This window comes from Lampetra fluviatilis, chromosome 6 (genome assembly GCF_964198595.1).
Source record: "Lampetra fluviatilis chromosome 6, kcLamFluv1.1, whole genome shotgun sequence".
Lineage (NCBI taxonomy): Eukaryota > Metazoa > Chordata > Hyperoartia > Petromyzontiformes > Petromyzontidae > Lampetra > Lampetra fluviatilis.
In genome coordinates this window covers 15,950,481-15,966,307 of record NC_136280.1, presented here as the reverse complement: position 1 = coordinate 15,966,307, position 15,827 = coordinate 15,950,481, and the positions used below count along the sequence as shown (strand labels likewise).

Here is a 15,827-nt window from a genome sequence, read left to right as displayed (position 1 = left end):
AACGGGTTACGTCTCTCGCTGTGTAAACCGAATTTGCCATCTGCGGCACTCAAATCCGGCAGTAAGGCCAGCAGATTTGCACAGGTTTGTTGGTTTAAATTTCCCACACACAGCTTAGCCTAGTGGTTACCAATTTGTTCAGCAAAACCATTATTACTTTTAAGATCTAACAGCTTTGTATGATGAACTTCGTTCGCACCGTACGTCACCAACCGTGCTACACATGTGAATAAGGCTTAGCAATGGCAAGCCCCCAGCCGGGCACAAGGCCAGCATATTCCCTCACGGTTCGCGATGGCATCAGCTGGTGGGCGTCTCGGAGGAAGGATTTAAATCAGCCGCGACTCGTCAAGGCCTGAAGCCTGTCGTGGGCCTAGGCACACCAGTGGTCGCGTTCCCACGGGCCGGCGATTACAAAGCCTCAAAAAACCACGTGCGCCGCACTCGCGACATCGACAACTCGCGTGCAAATTCGACACCTTATGCACGTCAACACGCGCATTTGTAAGCGGACATCTCGATAGAGGCGAACATTAGTTTATTGTAAGTACAATTAAAATAAGTTATTTACAAGTTGACGGTTTCAAAAAAACAAAAACCTATTGCCGTTGTGAATTCACAAAAGTTTACAAAAATGTAACACAGAAACAAACGAGAGACCACGGGCAGATGCACACGGCGCACCAACACTGAGCTACAGTCGGACTAACGCGACACTCACAGAGTTAAATTATTACTTTAAAACAGAAGACTCAGTAAATGTTACTTGATGACTAAAAAAATAAAATAATGTACGAATTTGGTGGGAATCAAATCATTAAGGAGATAGAGAAGGCTCGAGAAGAAAATAAAATGCAGCCGAAGTTTTACTTAAAAAATGTCAGTGTCTTTCAAAATCCTCTACTTTTTAGGTGAAAATAAAAATAAATGGAATCAAAATCGCGGGTAAAAATCAGACGAGCCGATGAGTAAAGGGGGAAAGTGCAAGTGGGGCGCCAGGTGACTGGACGATGCTAGAATCACGACGACCACGACAACCACGCGTCTCGTCCGTGGCGTGGCGGCCTTGACCGACGAGACGCTGGCAGTGTGTGCTGGGCAGTAGGCACCACCGACATCCCTGGGGCTACGAGGACGAACAGCTGTGACCCCCCCCTTCCCACCGGAAGTCTCAAAGCACGTGTGTGTGGGTGGTGTGTGTGAATGCATGTCTATATACCATTTAGAAAAAGTATAAAACAAATTAACTGTAGTGTATCCTGACGGTTGATTATGTTTACGCGAGTCGGTACGCGCACCGGTAGACAGGCACTCCAATGAACCGCTGCGGATATGGGACCCGCATACAGAGGTGCACGGTGTTCATGCGCACGAGATGGGGCTTCATCATCAGCCCGATTAGGCGCTGCTGCTCCAGACACGCAGACCTCCAAGTTTCCACGTGGATCTTTGTGTCGTGGAGTCGGTGTCTTCGCTCTCTCGCGGTCAATCGCAGTCCGGTACAAACCGATCCTTGCCCTCGAGTCCCATGCTCTGGGAGAGAGTCCCTTCCGTTCAATGGGCTCACTGTACCGACATTTTAAGTGCAGAGTGATGGAAACCGATTCGATTTAACCGAAGGCTCTTCACAAATTCAAGGTCCTCCGTGTATATGAGAGGGGGAGGAGCCCCCTGTGTGACCCGCTACGCCACAGTAACGTGAAGAGGGGACGGTTTTTTAAAGTTGCGGGCAGTTTCAACAATCGGCGCACAAATCGCCCGCTCTCAAACACCGTCAAGATGGGGGGGGGGGGGGGGGCGGAGTCTTTTAATGTCCTCCCCAGCGGACAGCAACAACGCACCGCTGGAGTCACCGAGAACAGCGCGGGCTACCCACGCTCGCCGGCTCGCCGCCGAACAGCGTCCACCACCTCCCACCCCACCACCTCCCACCCCACCACCACCACCACCTCAGAGTCGTCGTCACACGGCGGTGCTGCGGCTGCGCCTCTTCAGCCGATCCACGAGGACCGCTTCGTCCCCGTCGTCGTCCCCGTCGCACTCCGAGCCGTCGACTTTGGTGCATCGTCCCACAGGCATGACGCCGCCATCGCTAGGGCCACCCTCACCACCCTCGCCACCCTCGCCAGCGAGTCCTCGGAATGCGCTCGAAGTCTTCTTGCACCGCTTCAGCTCACTGCCACCCTCCACCGCACAGTCGTCGTCCTCAGCGTCGCTCTCGCTGGAGTTCACATTTCTCCAAGTAGCAAAATTTTCGCTGCCGTTTCCGGCGTCGTGAACGTAGTTGTCGACATCGTCGTCGTCATCATCAGCTCCAGCGTCTGGTGAACTCTGGCTTGCGAGCTTTGTCATTTTTCTTCTTTCTTCGTCAATTTGATAATCATCGTCGTCGTCGTCGTCATCGTCATCATCGTCGTCGTCGTGGGCGCTGATGTGGATCCGATCGAGGGCGTGCGCTGTGACACCGAGCGGTCCGCCCCTCAACCTCTGCACCTGGCACGCGCGCAAAGCCACACGGCGACAAGTGTAAATGGCGGGAGAGTTCCGCCTCTTGCGTCACGTGGTACTCATCGGCGGGCCCGGTGCCGGAGCGCCACGCGGCAGCACGAAGCAGCGCGCGTGTCCGTTGAAGGGGCCTGAACCAGCGGTGGAAATTCCACGTTCCTCGTGCAGGTCTAGTCATTTAAGAAAACAACCAGTGTTGACTTCCCTATTCGGTGTTACTCATTTAATGGCCCCCATAAAGATTATAGGCCCAATCAACCCACAACCAGAATTTAAACTTATCACATTCTTATTGATAGTCGTGGCTCGTATTATATAGCCAGATAATTGATCGATTAACCTAGAAACCCAGGAACCTGGACTTGATTCAAGTGGTATAAAAGCCTTTCCAGGACCTCCTCTAGGTCAACTCGGCCTTAAAGAAGTGCCCGGTTGGATGTATAAACATCAGGACTTGGCAGACAAAGGTGGCCGGGCATAGAGCTGGCCACATCATGCACACTTCCAGCGTTACCGCAGTGCTCGCTACAGAACTTACCGGCACGATCCCTGAAAATGCAGATGGTGCACAGGAGGGCTTTTTCATATGTAGCGAGCAAGGTTTTGCAAATGTGTGTGTGGGCAAGCTTGTGTGCAATTATGGGCACAAACAAATGTGCTTGTACGTGCGCGCGTGGACGAGCAACCGTGCCGTTGTGCATGTGTGCTGCACGCATACTGCATACGTCCTGCGTGTGTGCGCGCTGGGGCGTGTGAGCGAGCGTGTGTACGTATGCTCCACGTGCCGAGTGCGTGAATGAGTGCCTGTGAGCGAGCGTCTCCTGTGTGTGCATGAGCAGATGTAAGGGAGCATTCTCTGTGTACTGTATGCACTGTGTACACTGTATGTGCTGCGTCTGCTGCATGAGTGTACGTGAGCGAGCGTTACTGTGCGTTGCTGCACATGTGCCGAGTGCGGTTGGGGGTTGTGGGAGGGGCGGCACCTCTTCCTGCAGCTCTGCGATTTGCTCGGTGAGGTCCCGGATGTGCTGCCGCGTGTCCGTACGCGTCAGCTGACCCGTCAGCTGACCCTCCTCGTGCTGGAAGCACAATGCCATCATCAAAATCATGAATACCACCGTCACAAACTTAATACACCAACGTCGTTCATTGAACCAACGGAGAATCGACTGAGGCGCAAAGATAGGGCACTGAGGTGGATAGGAGATGTTAACTACCTCGCCTGGTATACAGGAAGTCGTGGGTACGATCCCAACCCTGACACCTGCTGCTGTATATTTGTCATTTGTGTTCTCCCCGTTGTCGTGTGGATTTTTCTCCGGGTTGTCAGGTTTTCCCCCCCACATTTAGGTTCGGTCGCTTTTGAAAAAAAGCTAGATCAGCTCAGTGGGGCCTTACCTGGTAAACAAATAAAAACATTTAAAATGAAAATTATTTCAAGGATCTATTTTGCAAAGATGACCTGGATGAGCTTAGTTGCATGCACTAGCTAGGAGGACGACATCACGTAGATTTGCATCTTGTAATATATGTAGAACCTATTTCACACCATACGTAGCTCACCACGCTAAAGCGGAGGTGCGGGGCGATAAAACAACATACTAAACACAAAAAGCACCTCTAAAGAAATGAGTTTTGATACGAGTCAAAATTGTCTGCGGCACAAGACGCCGGTAAGAATGACCGGATATTCACCGACTCAGTGCGCACTGGTAAAGCGGCGAGCGCGGTGTCACGCTGCCATCCACCAGACGCGCCGTTCTCACGAGTCACCACAAAACGCGAGGAGCGAAGGTGTGCAAGCATGAAGGTGTGCAAGCATGACGTGGGTGTTGGCGGTGGCGGCGCTGCCGATGGCAAAGTATTGGGCAGGGTGGGCATGGTTGTGGTGATATTAATTTGGCCGATTACAGCGGCGATGACTGCGGTGATGGTCGTAAATTGTGGTGGAAATTGCGAAAAATTTCATGATGATTGTGGCGATGGTGAACATTGTTGTGGCCACTTGACTGTAGTGGTTGCGATTGTGGGGACGACAAATATGGTGAGTGATGACTGCGGTGAGAATTGATGACTGCTGTTGTGGTTGCGAATGTGATCGCGATTGTGATGATGATGGTGGTGGTGGTGCCGACTGCGGTCGCTACAATCGTGATGAGGCTTGTGGTGGCTCGGATTGACGTTACGACGACGGTGAGGGTGTGGTGGACACCGGCGGTGCCGACCGTGGTGCCAAGCGCATCTCACCTGGATCTCCAGCTCTGCGATTCTCTGCCGGAGCTCGGCCACGGCCGCCAGGTGATCGGCATCGCGGAGCCGCGCCGACATCGCCTGCTCCTTGCTCTGCCGCCACAACGGAAGACACAATGATGCTCATCACCGCTCCCAACTCCGCAAGCACTACCACCGCCGCACACCACCACACTACACTCTTCAGTTGTCGGACGGACAGCAACAAAATGTACTTGCACGCTCGAGTCCGATCTCCTTGCATCTGCCTCCATCCTCACTTTGCCGCTGGCTTCCATCAAAGTTGATTGCTACAAAACACCCTTCAGTTGTAAAAAAGATAAGATTCCTTGCAAAAGCTTTCTACTTAGTGTTTGAACATCTTAACACCTATATTTTGACACCTAATGATGATTGCTTGTGTTGCAGTCGAAACGTCGTGAGAATTTTTATTGTTTTATATTTGTATTATTTTATTATTTCCCTTCTACGTGACTTTACCGAAAGAACCAAGAATATGAATCCCTGCAGTCACGAGAGCTTTAAATCAAAATCTTAACACCTGTTTAATTGCAAGAAAGGGTAACACCTATTCTTATTTTTGTATACTTTGATACTGGCAAAAAAGGTCCCACGTTTAAGTTGTATGGCGTTAATGCTGTTTGGGTTACTTGACCAACTTCGAAAAGCTGCACCGTTCAAAGTTACGACTGATGGCCGTTCAGCACAGGAGGTCAAAAATCTAGCGGTCATCTGTGATTCATCGAGTTAAAAAGATCACAAAGAACTTGTTTTTCCATCTTACGAAGATCTCCCACACGCGATCCCTTCTCCCTGCTTCAGATGCAGATGAGCTGGCCCACGACTTCCTTTCATCTCTAAATCGACAACCGCGATTGTCTTGGTTCCCTGGCGTGGCTCAGGAGGTGTGTGGGAATGCGGCTGCTAGGGAGTTGACCAGAACTACTTCCAGAGATCGCAACCCCCGCCCCCAGTATTGGCCTCCCTGCACTGGCTTCCAGTTTCACATACCATTGGCAACTTAAAAGGCTCTGAACCACATTGCCCCAGCCTACATTTTTTACTATTAAAACCTATTCAACGTTTTTTTTTTATTTTACCAGGTAAAGGCCCACAAAGCTCTTTTTTCAGAAGCGACCTGGCCACAAATGGTAGCTCAACCAAGTGGCTTATCACGTGGACATTTATAGCAGCCGAAAACTCTAAACGCATGTTTCTAAATGTGGAGGGAAAACCAGATATACATGCAAACTCCAAATACATAACAGGCGTCAGGGTCGGCATCGAACCCATGACCTCCTATATACCAGGCGAGGTAGTTAACATCTCGCCACTGTGGCGCCCCATCATCAGGAACATGCTGTACCCACGTCGGCTCAAGGTCTCTAAAGATCTGGGCATGCAGAGATATTTTCTGCGTTCCCAGCCCGAGTCTTGGGTCGATGGGAGACTGAGCTTCTTCCTGTGTAGCAGGACCCGTCTCTCTCTCTCCCATGAGATGTGAGGATTTCGGAGTCCATGGACATTAAAAAAAAATAATCTTAAAACATATTCACACACTTCTATTTGTTCAACTTTTAGCCGATTCAGCAAGCGTCTTTTAGCATTTATTATATAATTTATCCATTTTAATGGTTGTTAGTTTCACGAGTAATTTTTATGCTGAGCGTCTGCTGCGTCTTGTACAGCGCTTTGAGATCCATGACAAAAGGCACTTTAGAAATGCAATTATTATTTCCCAGCACCTCCGATTAGCACGGTTGACTGCATGCAGTGCGAAAGAAGTTGACCTTTTTAATCACATGCGGCTGCCCGCATTCAACCACCCACATCACACGTGGCCACCTCCTACCCCGACCCTCTGCATTCGAGTCCCAACGGGTTCTCGGCGATGGTAGAGCCGCATCCCGGGCTCCATTATCTAGCACTCGAGCTCCCGCAATGTATTCCCACCGCCGTTACCTGGCACTGGTGCCCCCGTGCCGCTTCCCGCTACCTGGCAATCGCGCTCACGCTCCCCTCCCCAACCCCGCTACCTGGCAATCGCACTCACGTCCCCCTCCCCAACCCCGCTACCTGGCAATCGCACTCACGTCCCCCTACCCAACCCCGCTACCTGGCAATCGCACTCACGTCCCCCTACCCAACCCCGCTACCTGGCAATCGCACTCACGTCCCCCTACCCAACCCCGCTACCTGGCAATCGCACTCACGTCCCCCTACCCAACCCCGCTACCTGGCAATCGCACTCACGTCCCCCTACCCAACCCCGCTACCTGGCAATCGCACTCACGTCCCCCTCCCCAACCCCGCTACCTGGCAATCGCACTCACGTCCCCCCTACCCAACCCCGCTACCTGGCAATCGCACTCACGTCCCCCCTCCCCAACCCCGCTACCTGGCAATCGCACTCACGTCCCCCCTACCCAACCCCGCTACCTGGCAATCGCGCTCATGTCCCCCCTCCCCAACCCCGCTACCTGGCAATCGCGCTCACGGCCCCCTTCCCAACCCCGCTACCTGGCAATCGCACTCACGTCCCCCCTCCCCAACCCCGCTACCTGGCAATCGCGCTCACGTCCCCCCTCCCCAACCCCGCTACCTGGCAATCGTGCTCACGTCCCCCCTCCCCAACCCCGCTACCTGGCAATCGTGCTCACGTCCCCCCTCCCCAACCCCGCTACCTGGCAATCGCACTCACGCCCCCCTATCCAGCCCCGCTACCTGGCAATCGCACTCATGTCCCCCCTCCCCAACCCCACTACCTGGCACTCGTGCTCACGCCCCCCTCCCCAACCCCGCTACCTGGCAATCGCACTCACGTCCCCCCTTCCCAACCCGCTACCTGGCAATCGCACTCACGTCCCCCCTTCCCAACCCGCTACCTGGCACTCGTGCTCACGTCCCCCTCCCCAACCCCACTACCTGGCAATCGCACTCACGTCCCCCCTTCCCAACCCGCTACCTGGCAATCGCACTCACGTCCCCCCTTCCCAACCCGCTACCTGGCACTCGTGCTCACGTCCCCCTCCCCAACCCCACTACCTGGCAATCGCACTCACGTCCCCCCTTCCCAACCCGCTACCTGGCAATCGCACTCACGCCCCCCTCCCCAACCCCGCTACCTGGCACTCGTGCTCGGCCACGCGGCGCTTGGCGGTGGCGGCGGCGGCGTGCAGCTCGCCGTTCTCGCGAGCGAGCGCCGCGACCCGCTGCTGGCACGCGCTCAGCTCCTGCTCGGCTCGCCGCAGCTGCGAGCCCACCAGCTGGCTCTGCACAGACACACCGGGGGGGGAGGGGGGGGGGTCAGCCTCCCTCGCAGACCACGCGGGGGAGCGGCTGGGAGCTGCTCTGCCTCTGCTCGCTCATCCCGCTTTATGTATGTTGCACTTTTTTTGCGCCGCACGTCGACCAACCGTGCTAATTTGGATTACCGGGTAAATCACAACACCCACGATGAAGCGACTCCACCTTCCGTGATATCAGGCTTGGTTTAATAGCCCTCCTGGTTACATTTAGAAAACTATCTGTTCAACATAAGTCTCTGTCCACATGCGTTTCTTGTTCCTTCACTTTACTGAAACATCAACAGTTTCTTTCTCGACGTTTTCCCCGTCACACCTAAAGCTGTGCATCCAAAACGCCTGTGGGTTCCGTCTTTCTGACACGGCCCCTTCTACCAGTCTCGAGATTGCCATCAGCCAGCATATATTTAAGGCTGGTGAAGGCATACGAGGGAGATGGTGTGGTCAACGTCGCACCCAGTGTTGATTTTTTACACACTGCACCAGACACTCATTTAAGGCCTAGTTGTCCAGGAACAGAAACAGATACCACTTATAACTGACGATGTGCATGGTGAGGGATCAAACCTAGGTGGCTGAGATGGGAAGAGGTCTGTTCTGGGCAGACTTAATGATAACCACAGCAGCGGTATGAACCACTGTCCAAAGCCTCACCCACTTCCCCTCGATATCAGGAGGGAGGGGAGGGAATTGCCAACCCCAGCTGCAATCGATGACTAAATTTCTGACTTGCCACTTCCATCAGCTGTTCGAGACCAGGCTATTGTGGGTTTTAACGGGGTCCTAGATGGATGCCCACCCTCCCAGTAGATCAATGGCATGTTCACGTTGGAGATAACAAGCTGACGGTCAGGGGCCAGATCAGCTCCATGACAGGTCCTAGTTTCAAGGACTTGGGCCCGCATACACTGTTCCATCACGATGGAGTCTAGCAGATGTTCTTGCTTGGACTCTGTGTGCATCAATGAAGTTGTGTGGATGCACCAGTAATGGAACAGCATGCTTGTAATTACAGAAGCACGGGCAGGCAGTAACACAGGCCTAGCAGCCTCTTACCATTATTGTTGAGCTGATCAGGCTTATGCCTTCCAATCACACTCGATAAAATGCTAGTGTCACGATTCACTCGCAGAGACACACATCAGCACACAAAGAAATGCACATAAACTCTCTCAAAACAGAAACAAACTCAAACAGACAAACATAAACACACACACACTCACATACCAACGCACACAGACACACATGCACAAATAGACACACGTGGAGACACAAAAAAGACAAATATCGCCTGTATAGCCTTAACAGACTTTAGGGGAAAGTGCTGTTAACGAGCACCGATGAAGGCTGGAAAGGCACGTAATAATGGGCAGTGGTGTTGGTGGCTATGAGCGGGAATCGAATATGGATCACCGGGTTCCAAGTGCAGTGCACTAAGCGTGCGACTACCGCTTACCCAGACACACAAAAAGACAAAGATCCCCCATATAGACTGTTGGGGCAAGTGCTGTTAGCAGGCACCTATGAAGGTCGGCATGGTACACGAGGGGGTGGGTGGCCAGCACCACGCCCGGCCGCCTTTGTCTCCCTAGTGGCGATGTTTACATACCGCACCAGGTACTCATTTGATGCCGATTCGACCTAGGAGAGGCCCAGGACCGGTGCAAATAATGCTCACCTGGTGTTAGCCGTGAGTGGGAATCGAATGCAGACAGACAGACAGACACACACACACACACCTGTGTCTGTAACTCCAGCACGCGGTGCTTGGTCTCACTGAGCTGTGCGCGGGTCTCCCCCTCGCGAAGCCGCACCGTCATGATCTCCGCCTGCAGCTCGCCCAGCGCACACTTCCCACGCACGGACGTGCGGGATACGTGCCTCTGGCAGCAGCACACAGTTGCATACACACACACACGCCAATCAGAATACAGCATGAACGTATCAACACTAATTGGCGGATAACACCACATATATATAGAGAGGAACCCAGAGCTTGGGGGGGGGATTTGGTGTCCAACTGCTGCTTTCCGTGCCTCCGATTAGCACGGTGGGGTACGTACGGTGTGACGTTCAACGTAAAGTACATACATTCACGCTTGTCTGCGGTTCTTTGCACCCCCCCCCCCCCCCCCCCCCGAGTCGTTCTCGCTCTCTCTCAAAGTCTCTCGCTCATCAAAAGCGAGCGAATACTGTGTGTGGAGCCGTGTTACAAGTCAAATTTATTATTGAACCACACGTTAATCAACCGTGGAGAGAGTAGTGAACCCCGGTGAGCCGGATTTCACACGTAGCTGGACCAGGTCGGGAAACAAAAACACCCCATCTAAAAAGCATAAAAAATGCAAAAAAAATCTAAAATAGATACTCTATACATCGATATATATGTAACATATAATGCACACGAACGTGTTGTCATGTGCATGATGTGTAACATAAGTAGTTGCCACAGTGTGATAAATTTGTTTAAGGCAATACGTCAGTAATGGTAGGGCATTGTGGGGAGGGGCGATAGGGGGAGGGAGGACACCGCTACAGTGCTGTACAGCACACATTACGAAAGTACCCTGGTCATTTCTCTCTGTACACACAGGCTATGACAAAAGCTCTCCCGTATAGCCTCCGACAGACTGTTGGGGCAAGTGGTGTTTCGCGAGCACCTATGAAGGCCGGCACGGTACGCGAGGGGGTGGGTGGCCAGCACCACGCCCAGCTGCCTTCATCTTCCCAGTGCTGACATTCAACAAGCTGCAGCAGCTACCCATTTAAGGCCGAGTCGACCTGTATACTAAGACGCGCACACACACCACGCGTACTTCACGACGGTCACTGCATCGCGCGCTTTCAGATGCGCTCCTGCGGACATCTGGAATGCTCTTCCTTCTGAGATTAGAAAGCCACTGGAGCTATGCACTTCTAATCTAGGTTCAAAACTCATTTCTTGAGAAATGCTTTTTGTGTTTAGCTTATTGTCCTTCCCCCGCACCCCCGATTAGCACGGTTGGCTACGTAGAGTGCAAAAGAGACCTCCAACATACATACATAACGTGTTACACACATATACGGAACATCAGTACACACAGTGTTTACTTGCACAAACGAGCGAAGTGACGTGTCCCCTCTGATCCCCCTCCTTGCCCCCCCCCCTCTTCCCGTTTCCCCGTACCCCCTCTCCAGACCCCCGGGGTGCTCACCTGCCAGGCGTCCTCCAGGTCGCGCACCTGCTGGTGCAGCTGCTTGAGCGAGGTGAGCGCCTCGGCCTCGCGGATCTTCACGGCGATGAGCTCCTCCTGCAGCCGCGCGACGTTGCTCTCGTCCGGCAGGGAGCTACAGCGCTGGGAGACGGAGGGAGCGGAGCGCGAGACAATGGGCAACGTGAGAGACGAGCGGGCAACGTGCAAGAGCCGGGCAACGCGAGAGAGACGGGCAACGCGAGAGAGCCGGGCAACGCGAGAGAGCCGGGCAACGTGCAAGACGGGCAATGTGGCCGTCTCGCGACTGGCTTCCCCGCCCATGCTGTTGACGCTGCACAAGCTCTCCTCCTCCCAACTCTCATCCCCCCACCCACTCACTTTGGAAACCCTGATAAGCAGTTGCATTTGGAGGCTTGCCCCCCTTCTTTTCTCTCTCCGCCTGATGAAGACTGCATGTGTTGCAATCAAAACGTCGTGGGGGTTTTTTTGCTTTTATTATTTTACATTTATTATTTACATTTTTATTGCATTATTTTTATCTTCTATCTACGTGACTTTACCGAAAGAACCAAGAATGTGTTAATAGTTATGATGTGGTCAGTGCACATATTTGGCAGTTGAATTTACATGCACCGCTGCATGGGTCACACGGAGACTTGGGGTTTGCAGGTTCCAGTGGAAGCGGCAATGTATCAACGAACCACAGTTAGATCCAATCGGTGCCAGATTGCGAAGTTGCTTTGTTATCTTCACCGAATACACGGTTTCTATGTTTCGCAGGGCACAGGGACGTCCGAGAAACTGAAGTGCTCAGCGCGATAACGCACATTACAAAGAGTTCTACCTCGGAGCTTTGGACAGCAAAGCTCGCAGCAAACCTGCCATATAAATCGGAGGCGCTGCACGCTGAAAGCCGTGCCACTGCCTGACCTCACAAAGCCAATCCCCACCTTGAACCCCTCTCCTCCTCCTCCTCCTCCTAAAAGCACAAGGTCGGGGGGTGAGTGGGAGAAGAGGTACGGCAGGGCACACACACACCGCTCACTGGCTCACCTTCTCCATACCGATGACCTTCTCCTGCATTTCGTGCAGTGCAGACTGAGCCTCGGCCTCCTTGAGACGAGCCATCACGAGCTCCCGCTCGAGCCCAATCACAAACTCTTCCGAGTAGCGGCTGCCAGAGCCCTGCAGGGGGGCACGCGGTGCAGTCAACGCAGCCGCGTTCACCGGCGCCCAACACCAGCCAGAATCTATCCACTGCTGCACACGAAGACCTCCCCCAAACCATGTAGCCATCTTTATATATATATAGGTCAGGGCCGGGAGATAACACCAGCCCTGTTATATGCCCTCCAAAGCATGTTCATCACATGGCAATCACACAGAGTGTATGGCTCAGTTTTGGCATATTCTGAATTCAGTAGAAAAACTCTATTTTTTTGCAGTAACTGGTGACTTTGCCGAGACCAGCGACTCTCTGATGAAACTGGTTCCATCACAGCGGGCTGAAACCCAGACGGTAGTCTTGCGTCACCACGGTACTCCGACAGGGCCCTTACGCGACCATCGAGTGAGCAGGGCACCCGGCGGTGGCGGTGGTCGTTACCTTCTCAGCGAGCAGCTGTCGCAGGGTGGTGTGCGCTAGAGCCAGCTTGTCGGCCACCGTGGCATTGTGGGCGCGCAGAGAATCCACCTCACGGCGAAACTGCATGTTGTCTTCCGCCTCCTGGGCACGCGTCACCTGACCCTGGGTCAGAGTAGAGAGAGGGGGGAGGGAGGCAAACGGCACTAAGCTGGAAGCAATGTAAGGTTTGCAGGCACAGCGATGTGGGCAGCAGTCATTAAAGAAAGACGGAACCCACAACACAAGTAGATTACGCCGTCGCTGGTTAGCCAAACTCCACAACCAGCAGCACCAACATAGCACCCTGTAGTGGCATCAGAATATAAAATAATAAGATTTTTTATTCAAAGTGATAAGGATGAGGAAATTGGTCATGTCACAACTTTTGAGGTACGGAGCCAAGCTCGGTGTCGCCCGAAAGCCAGGTGGTGGGGCCTTTAAGAGGCCAAGGTCTGGGAGCGTCTCTATTAAAATTCGTGTGGATTGAACTCTGCGGCGAATGTGCAGTGAGACAGATGGCCGCGTAAAATTCATTCACATTTATGATTGAATGCAGCCGGCACCAGGGTACAATCACACGGACAGCTGGATGTGCCCGTTGGAAAATAGCGATGGACGCTCGCACGTCGCGAACAGACCAGGCTTGCACCTCAAGCACAACCAAATAAACTCAACTAAGCAAGCAAGGTGCCACACCGTGTGTGTGTATACGATGGTGAACTTCTTTCGCACCGTACGTAGCCAACCGTGGTAATCGGAGGTGGGGAAAGGACAAACTGAACACAAAAAGCAGTTCCAAAGAAATTAGTTTTCAATTAAAACATTTTTTCAACGTACCTGTATGAGCCTGTCAGCCAGCGCTGCACTCTCCTGGAGCGGGGGGGGGGGGAGGGGGGTCAAACAACAGCCGTGAATTAGGGGGCCGGTCCGAGCAACTCGACACATGGCCTCGCATTCATTCGGAGTTTCATCGCGAATAAAGCCACGTTGAAAAGAGAACATCTTAGAAGTTTCCGAACGATATTTAAAGTTTTCTCTACACGCAGCATGCCGAGTTCCAAGCCTAAGGCCCAGCGTACGAGAAGGCGCGCTCCCCAAACTCAAAACTTGTTTATTAAACGCCGTCTGCAGAGCGAAGACCGGCCCGTGATTCGCGGTCTGATATGGCTCGGAGTTGCTTTGGACAAGTAGACTGAACATTTGTTTACACAGAGGCCATGTGCATTTATCATCATCGCGATCCATGGGCAGATAGCCCCATAGGTGTCCACTGCACATTGCACGTGATTCGTTTCCACTTCCCTCTGTCTTGTGGAAATATGCTAAAGTAGTGGCCACAACTTTCTGGCACCGATCTCTTATGTTGTCGTCAAGTCATTCTCATTTAGGTCTTCCTCTCTCTCTCCGGTTCCTTCGATTTTTTTAAACAACACACTTTTCCATTTTTATTTTGTTGTACATCCGACATGTGTGTCCAAACAGTGCGAGTTTTATTCTCATGTGCATTCATATGCAGAGTTTATACACTGGGAGCCAGTATAACTGTCGAAGAAAACCCGGCCAGTAAGCGGTGACGGACACCCTTAGCGCTACACCCAGTGCCTTCCTGTGCACGTTTGTCATGGTTCACTCACGTGCGGCAACAGCTGTGCACGTGTAGGTGATAATAGTGTGCGTGCGTGAGCGTGTGGCGATGCTGCTACCTTCTCCAGGTTGTCTATTTTCTGCCTCAGCAGCCGATTCTCCGTGCGTAATTTCTGTGGGAACAGGGGGAGGGAGGCAGGGAGAGAGGCAGGGAGGGTGGGAGGTAGACGGACTGAGACAGCCGAGAGAAACTCGAACACTGCATGGCTGGAAGAGGCCGTGTGGCTCAGAGTCAAAGCCCTGGGCCAGCAACGCTGAGATCCTAAGTTTAAACTGGATTCTCAAGCGCAGGGGAGTCGATCGTCTCAGCTCAGTCACCCCTGTACAACAAAAAAACCCGATCACATTAAATTTGGTCCGTCACTTAAATAAAGCATTGCAGGTATGAAGCAAAAAAAATGATGGCTTGAATGGCCTTCAAATAAACACCCTTTGCAAGACAAGAAAATTTACGAGTAGTTGTGTAATGTCAGTTTTTGCAGGCCACGCTGCGTCACAAAGCAACACCTTGTGGCTTGCACCCGCATGAGTGAAAAGTCCCCAAGGGTACAAATGGCTGTGCATTACCTTGATTTCAACCTGTTCCTCCATCTCTTTCGTTTTCAGAGCCATGTATTCCTTTTCCAACCTCATGTGCCACACACACACACAACAGCCTTAACAGACTGCTGGGGCACGAGGCGGGTGGGTGGCCCAAACCACGCTGCACATCAGCTGGGTAAGTGACATCGCAGAATACAGCAACGAGCAGTGGAGTAAAGTAACAAAAATATATATACAGTGTAGTTCAATTCTTTGGGATGCAGGCATCGCAGGCGGACCCAGCAATTACTGCCCACCGCTTCCTTTGCGGGGAGGAGGTGCGAAATGGAACGGATGGGTAACTTGGGGAGGCAGCCCCAATGCACAGAGGTGGCAAGGGGGCAGGAGCAGCAAGGAAGGGCGAGGGGGCTTTTAAGAAAGGAGCCAGTCCCGGCGAGCGCGTTACGCCCGTGCGCTGGCTCTGGCGAGCACGTTCGGCGGTGCACGCGCTCTTGGGAGACTCACTTCTTGAGGCGCTTCGGGTTGTACTTGACCTGCGTGGCCGCGGCGATGAGCTTGTCGGCACAGCCGTCCCATCGGTGTGGAATCACCTTCTGAAAAAGCTGCTCGTACAAAAGACAAAGATCGCCCCGCCCCCCCCCTTAAAATTCAGAGGCAAGTGATTATGCACAACCCTGCCAAGCCACGCCCTTGCCCCCCCCAGTTTACAGAACATTCACTCAGCTGGCCGGGTATGGAACCACCTCCCTGAACACATTGTCG

At 52.9% G+C, this 15,827-nt stretch overlaps 1 protein-coding gene across 2 annotated transcripts in view; it reads right to left on the bottom strand.

Annotated features, from left to right (window-relative positions):
• Positions 1–521: 521 nt before the first annotated feature.
• Positions 522–15,827, bottom strand: part of LOC144933202 (ecotropic viral integration site 5 protein homolog) — a 43,213-nt gene continuing 27,907 nt past the window's right edge. For both annotated transcript variants that reach the window (XM_078857845.1, XM_078857844.1), the window contains exons 10-21: positions 15,570–15,667; positions 15,090–15,150; positions 14,582–14,635; positions 13,716–13,748; positions 12,861–13,001; positions 12,308–12,439; positions 11,255–11,395; positions 9,800–9,943; positions 7,881–8,027; positions 4,753–4,848; positions 3,489–3,584; positions 522–2,493 (exon numbers count right to left, since the gene is read on the bottom strand). In XM_078857845.1, the coding sequence (XP_078713971.1) occupies positions 1,963–2,493; positions 3,489–3,584; positions 4,753–4,848; positions 7,881–8,027; positions 9,800–9,943; positions 11,255–11,395; positions 12,308–12,439; positions 12,861–13,001; positions 13,716–13,748; positions 14,582–14,635; positions 15,090–15,150; positions 15,570–15,667 (1,674 nt within the window). In that variant the 3' untranslated portion in view covers positions 522–1,962. The remainder of the gene's footprint in view (positions 2,494–3,488; positions 3,585–4,752; positions 4,849–7,880; positions 8,028–9,799; positions 9,944–11,254; positions 11,396–12,307; positions 12,440–12,860; positions 13,002–13,715; positions 13,749–14,581; positions 14,636–15,089; positions 15,151–15,569; positions 15,668–15,827) is intronic.